Consider the following 6,889-nt stretch of genomic DNA (forward strand, 5'->3'; position numbering starts at 1 on the left):
TGTTTAGATTTTAAAAGAAGATCTTGCAGTGCTGCGTGTTTTAGGATTGATTCTTGCAATTGGTAACTACATGAATGGCGGAAACAGGACTAGAGGACAAGCTGATGGATTTGCATTAGATATTTTGCCAAAACTGAAAGATGTCAAAAGCAATGTAAGTACAAAGTTTTAAAGACAAATCAGCTGATTTATCAAGCGAATGCGCGGAAGCTCACCAGGCGCATATACGATCCGCAGGGCACAACGTATTACCGAGATCCAATGGCAAGGGCTCCAGATTAGAGCATTGATAAATGAGCAGTGGTCTAGAATTCCCCAATTAAGGTGTTTAATTTTCAGCTGCACGATTTAGGGAAGTCTTTTAGGCTCAGTCAATTGTGATGTCATAGCAATCAATTAGGGCACACCTGGTTCCTGTTCTGTGTGCACCTACAGTCCATTACAGGTCACTTTGAATCTTTAGTGCTTGATATGTTTTTTGGTAAGTGCTAAAGTTTTATGATACATTACACTAATTCAGAAAATGTGTTCATTTATAATTTGATTTGCTGCAGTTGTTGTTTTAATACCATTTTTTTGGGTTGGTCAAGCTATATATATACCAATAATTGGCACTTAATATTTTTTATATACTTTTATTTTTTTTTATACTTTATATTATGTCATCCCATCACACATCAATAGTATGTTAACTAAAAAAAAATGTTCCAAAGCATTATAGTTTGGCTTTAGGGAAATCAAATATTCAAACAAATTATTGTTGGCAAAGATGTTATAATACATATATTAAGGAACATATAGTGATTTCACTTGTGTGTATATGTAAAAATAGATTTAAAGGTGTGTAAATACATATGTATTTTCATTTTTACTATTTTAACTTGACTGGTTTGTGGGGGGAGGGTGTTTAATCAAGTAAGTATGGTATGCATTGATGTGACTTTTTGTAATCATTATTGTTAGCTTCATGTGTTGCTGTAATGTTTTTGTGCCTGTTTTAAAATGATGATCTTCATTGGTTAGCAGTTCTTCAACCTGTTTTCTTACAAGATATATATGTAATCATTGGTAATAAATGTTTTGTCATTTTCTCCACGAATAATTAGTACGAGATGTATGAATGTTTCCATTCCAAACTGGTACTTGACCCCCCTCGTTGCCTTTGTCCCATTCTTAAAACCATATTGTCACATATTGGTATTTGAATGTATTATGTACAAATTGCTTTTATGAATAATTGGTCATGGTTTTTATTTTTTTTATTTTTTTTTAATCTGACATTTGCTGAATAAGCTGTTTTTCCTTTAACATAGTTGCATACTCATTCTAACACACCTGATGGTGATGGAAGGAGGTCCAGGTTGCCAAGCACAACATGAAACAACATTTATTGACAAGCTCACAAGCAGGGTCGAGCACGCCTAGGAATTAACAGATGTTCTGGTGTTGCTCAACTTAATTTTGCTCATGAAATACTGGATTGTATGCAATATTTAGGTGTTTACATAATTAAAAAGTATCAGTATAAAAAACTTCTAGGAACAAATATACTTTGTGCAAAACATATTTTATTGCAGCCTTTCGGGGTGTTTATGCAGTTTGAATGCCATTTTAGACCTTGGTCCACTTCCTCACATCAGCTTGGTAGTGGAAGCACATAAAGGTGGATACCCCATTTAACCAGAAGCAAAATCTTCCATTGATGGAGGGATGTTATCATCCAGTTACAGAGTAGATTAAATTATTAGGATGTGTTAAGCAGCATGTAAATCATGTTTTGTTGTGTTAAGCAATATGCCACAAAAAACCTCTTTGCCTATTTATTCCTATAATTTCTCCTTTATATGTATATATACACACATTTAAATGTATACAAACCTATACAGTTAGGTCCATAAATATTTGTATTTCAATATTTTTATTGTTTTCAAAATTCAGGTATAAAATATAAAACATTTCTTATGTTGTAGAAACAAACATTAAAGGCCACTTCAGGTATAAACCCTACGCAACAGACATCACTTTTTTTTTTTTTTGGTTTTTTGTTTCCTCCTGTGGACATTTGTAAATTTACAATCAGATTGCTATATTTATTCATACATTACAGGAAGTTAACTGCACAGCGTTATGAGACATGCATTACAATCTCTTGATAGTTATTAGACAACGATAACTGGGCTTCGATGGATGTATACTTGATGGATGTATACTTGGTTCACCCTAAGCAACCACGCTAATGAACAGACTAACAAACACTAAGACAGGAACACGAGGGGAGATAGGGGAGGGTAGAGGAGAGAGAAAGTGCCCACTGTGTTATGAAGAGTTTCACTCAGTACTGAGTTATGGTGTTTGTTTGTAAGGATTACGACTGAGTATGAGAAATCCACGGTTCCCACACGTCTTCAAACTTAGACAAGGAGTTCTGTAGAGTGTGAGTGAGTCTGTCATTAACCATTATCCAATTTAACTTGGTGGTTATGGGTTCCAGGGTTATTGTCGGGGTTCTCCACGCCTTAGCCAGAGATATTCTACTCGCCAGCAAGATCAGCCTGATCAGTTTCAGCGCGTGTTTGGGTAAATGCGAGTCAATTTTATTAAACAAGACCGCCTCCACCGAGCAATATAGCTCTTGCTTGAGCATTTTAGTTATCATTTTGAACACCTCGTCCCAGTATGCCCTAGCTATTGGGCATGGCCACCATATGTGTATCATGGTACCGCTTGCGTCACAGCCGCGGAAGCATTGTGGCGATGTGGATGGGAACATTTTTGCCATTCTCACCGGGGTGAGGTACCAGCGCAATGCTACCTTATAATTTGCTTCGACTACAGAGGAATTCAGCGATATTTTGGAGAGAGAATACATCACTTCCCTCCAGTCTTCCAATTCCCATGTGTTGCCTAACTCCCCTTCCCAGTCTAGCATATATTGCAATTTAGAGTTTGGGGAAACCAGAATTTGATAGATAACTGAGATTTGTCCTTTTGTCAGTTCTATGGAGGAGCATGTGCTTTCAAATGAGGAGGACCGCATTGGCTTCGGGGCCCGTCCTATTATCGTATGAACAAAGGAAGCCAGCTGTCTGTAGTGAAAGTGTTCCGTTAAAGGAATTTCAAACTTGCTAATCAAGTGGTCCCATGAAAGCGTACCACGTACGTCTATCAGATCTTTCACTTGTAGAAAGCCCCTGGACCTCCACCATTTGAACTCAGCCGTATTATATCCCGGTTTAAAGTCTGGGTTATTCCAAAGTGGAACTAGAGGTTTATGGCCTGATATCAATGTCGAGTGTGTTTTATATTTATCCCATAATTGAATAGAGTGAGAAAGTGTCGGGCATTTTACCAAGCCCCGAAGGCCCTTCTTACACCACATAATGGCTTCAATGGAACCCTGAAAGCCATCCTGACCTTCAAGCTCGACCCACTGAGGTCTGGTTCTATGTAGAGTGCTCAACGACAGCTGTCCTATCTGGGCAGCAACATAATAGTATTTCATATGCGGAATTCCCAATCCCCCCATGCGTTTTGGAGCATATAAGGTGTCCCTGCGAATCCTAGGTTTCTTCTCTGCCCAAATAAATCTCAAAATCCTGGATTGAATAGTTAATATTTCTTTCATCGGGACCTGAACAGGTAAAGTACGGAATAGGTATAGCAGTCTCGGGAGCAAGTTCATTTTGATCGCGGCTATGCGTCCAAACCATGACGGCGGGGACATGGCCCATCGCCTTAGGTCAGCATAAAGTTTTTTAATTAGAGGTACATAGTTGCTTTTGTAAAGGGTATTATATGTGGGAGTCAATTGAATACCCAAGTATTGAATAGACTCTTTACACCAGCTGAAATCAAAACCAACCTGCAGCCCCTGTAATGTCTCTCTGGGTATATTTATATTCATGGCCTGGGATTTAGCCTTATTCACCTGCAGACCGGAGCATAACCCGAATTCGTCTAGCAGTTTCATGAGATTAGGCAGCGTAGTCGTCGGAGAGGTAATAAACATCAGGATATCGTCTGCAAAGAGAGCACATTTGTGTTCAGTTTGACCGCTCCTAATGCCCTTAATGTTTGGATCCCTGCGTATGGCTATAGCCAGGGGCTCAATTGCCAACGCAAAGAGTAAGGGTGATAGGGGACACCCCTGCCTAGTACCTCTTCTAATTGAGAGCATCTTTGAGAAGAAACCCCCTAATGTTATTTTAGCTTCCGGAGAGTCATAGAGTGCCAACAACACATTAACAAAGTGAGTTCCAAAGTCCATCCTAGTGAGAACCTGAAACAAGTATCCCCAAGTTAAGCTATCAAACGCTTTCTGGAGGTCTATGGAGAGCACCATTGCCTGGCGTGAAGGGCCTCCATCCCAGCCAGAATCAACCGCTGATATCAGGTCAATAGCCCTTCTAGTTTGGTCAGGTGCTTGTCTGTGCTGAATGAAACCCACCTGATCGGGATGGATATAGGCCCCCAAAAATGCACCAAGTCTTTTAGACATAATCTTTGTCATAAGCTTTAGGTCACAGTTTATGAGGGAAATGGGTCTGTAGTTCCCAATCTCTGAAGCGTCTTTTCCTGGTTTGGGTAATACGCTAATGAATGCCCTATTCGCATCGCCCTTTAAGGAGTTTCCTTTCCTTATAAAATTGAAATAGCTTACTAAATGGGATGCAAGTATCGGGCAGAAGGTTTTGTAATATAGATTCGAGAAACCATCTGGTCCAGGCGAGCTACTTAAATTTAGCGCTTTGAGAGCCCCCTTCAATTCATCAATCGTAAAGGGACGTTCCATAATAGCTTTGTGTTTAGGGTGTAATTTAGGTATATTAACCTTATTTAGGAACTCCGCAATATTTGCATCCCGATTGGAAAGCTCAGGACCATACAGTTTACTGTAGAACTCTTCAAAGGCCTCCAAAATTTTTTCAGGGTTTTGGGAGAGTTTCCCGTTTTTAAGTTTGATTCTAGGGAGGGCTAGGGACTTGGGCCTAGGGTTCAATTTATTTACCAGTAAACTACCAGGTTTGTCACCCCATAAAAAGAACTTACGAGAAGCCCAACGTATGGATTTTTCTGCTCTTGTAGTTAAAAGCATGTTCAATTCAGTGCGTTTAGCTTCAAGTTGGGATTTCAGGTCCGTCTGGGGGGTGGCCTTGTGTTGTCCCTGCAGACGTTGGTACTCTTGGAAACATACCTCAATCAATGTGTTATGTGCCCTCTTGCGGGACGCCCCTATCTTGATTAGTTCCCCTCTGATATATGCTTTATGAGCTTCCCAGTTAATGGCCGGTGAGGTGTTACCTGCAATGTTGGTTTGAAAATAGTCCTTTAGTAATGTTTCAATTTCCTCTCTGACCGGTGTATCGGACACAAAACTGTCGTTGAATCTCCATCGGAAACCCGCTTGAGGCCGCCTAAAGCCCGTCAAATATAGGACCAAAGGGTCATGGTCAGACCAGGGAGTTGATAAGATTCGGGCTCCAAGCACATTAGGCAACATTTGGGACAAGAGAAACCCATGATCAATACGAGAGTATTGGTTATGAGCTGCCGAAAAATATGTGTAATCTTTAGCTGATGGGTTCATTTCTCTCCAACAATCTATAAGGCCATATTTTCTCAACAGCAGTGAGAATCTATGACTTTTTTTAGGGGGGTCCTTATATTTGCGTACAGTGGATTTATCCAATATGTGATCCAGAGCTAGGTTGGAGTCCCCCAACAATAGGAGGGATCCCTTCGCCCTAGTCCATAATTCTTTCAGCATTACCTGAAAGAACTCCAGTTGGCCTTCGTTGGGCGCATAATAGGATACCACTGTTATGAGGTGTAAGCCCACCATACCTGTCACAATCAAAAACCTTCCTCCCGGATCCCTAAATATCTCCTGGGGAGCAAAGTTTAAATTTTTCCGGAAGCATAAAAGAACCCCACATTTTTTCCTTTAGCTAGCGGAGTAAAAAATGGGGTAGTTTTTATGTAAATATCTCGGACCAGATGTCTTGGAGAAATGCGTTTCCTGCAGAGCTAAAATATCCACTTTCAGAGAGTTATAATAATGGAACGCCTTAGACCGTTTTACTGGGGAATTAAGGCCCTGAACATTATGGGAGAGTACCGTTAGACCAGCCGAGGATGATGGCCCTTTAGTAAGGTCTGGCTGCATAATGGAATATTAGATAAGGCCAATTGTTAGCACTTCCTCTGAGGGTAAGAGGGGGAGAAAGGGAACAGTGGGTAGGAGAGTACATCACGGGAGAACATAAAACAGACAATGTTTGGTACATCATGAGAAAGAAACAAAGCATTGGTGAACTCAGCAACGCCAAAAGACCTGGACGTCCACGGAAGACAACCCAAAGCATACCACATTATGTGTAAAACATGGCGGAGGCATTGTGATGGCTTGGGATTGCATGGCTGATGATTTGACACAGGACAGAAGCAGCCCAATGAATGTGAGGTGTTCAGAGACATACTGTCTGGTCAAATCCAGCTAAATGCAGTAAAATTGATTGGGAGGCGTTTCATGATACAAATGGACAATGACCCAAAACATACAGCCAAAGCAACTGAGGAGTTTATTAAAGCAAAGAAGTTGAAAATTCTTGAGTGGCCAAGTCAGTCACCTGATCTGAACCCAGTTGAGCATGTATTTCACTTGTTAAAGACTAAACTTCAGACAGAAAGGCCCACAAACAAACCGCAACTGAAAGCCGCTGCAGTAAAGGCCTAGCAAAGCATTAAAAAGGAGGAAACCCAGCATCTGGTGATGTCCATCAGTTCAAGACTACAGGCTGTCATTGCCATCAAAGGATGGCAGAATATACACAAAAAAAAAAAAAACTTACCAGAATGATGATGTGCAGGTCCTGCCCTGGCAAAAGTG

At 40.5% G+C, this 6,889-nt stretch overlaps 1 protein-coding gene across 2 annotated transcripts in view; it reads left to right on the forward strand.

Annotated features, from left to right (window-relative positions):
* Nucleotides 1-6,889, forward strand: part of FMN2 (formin 2) — a 134,264-nt gene that overhangs the window by 84,356 nt on the left and 43,019 nt on the right. For both annotated transcript variants that reach the window (XM_072409087.1, XM_072409086.1), the window contains exon 11: nucleotides 8-154. In XM_072409087.1, coding sequence (XP_072265188.1) covers nucleotides 8-154 — 147 coding nt within the window. The remainder of the gene's footprint in view (nucleotides 1-7; nucleotides 155-6,889) is intronic.

This window comes from Pyxicephalus adspersus, chromosome 4, assembly GCF_032062135.1.
Source record: "Pyxicephalus adspersus chromosome 4, UCB_Pads_2.0, whole genome shotgun sequence".
NCBI lineage: Eukaryota > Metazoa > Chordata > Amphibia > Anura > Pyxicephalidae > Pyxicephalus > Pyxicephalus adspersus.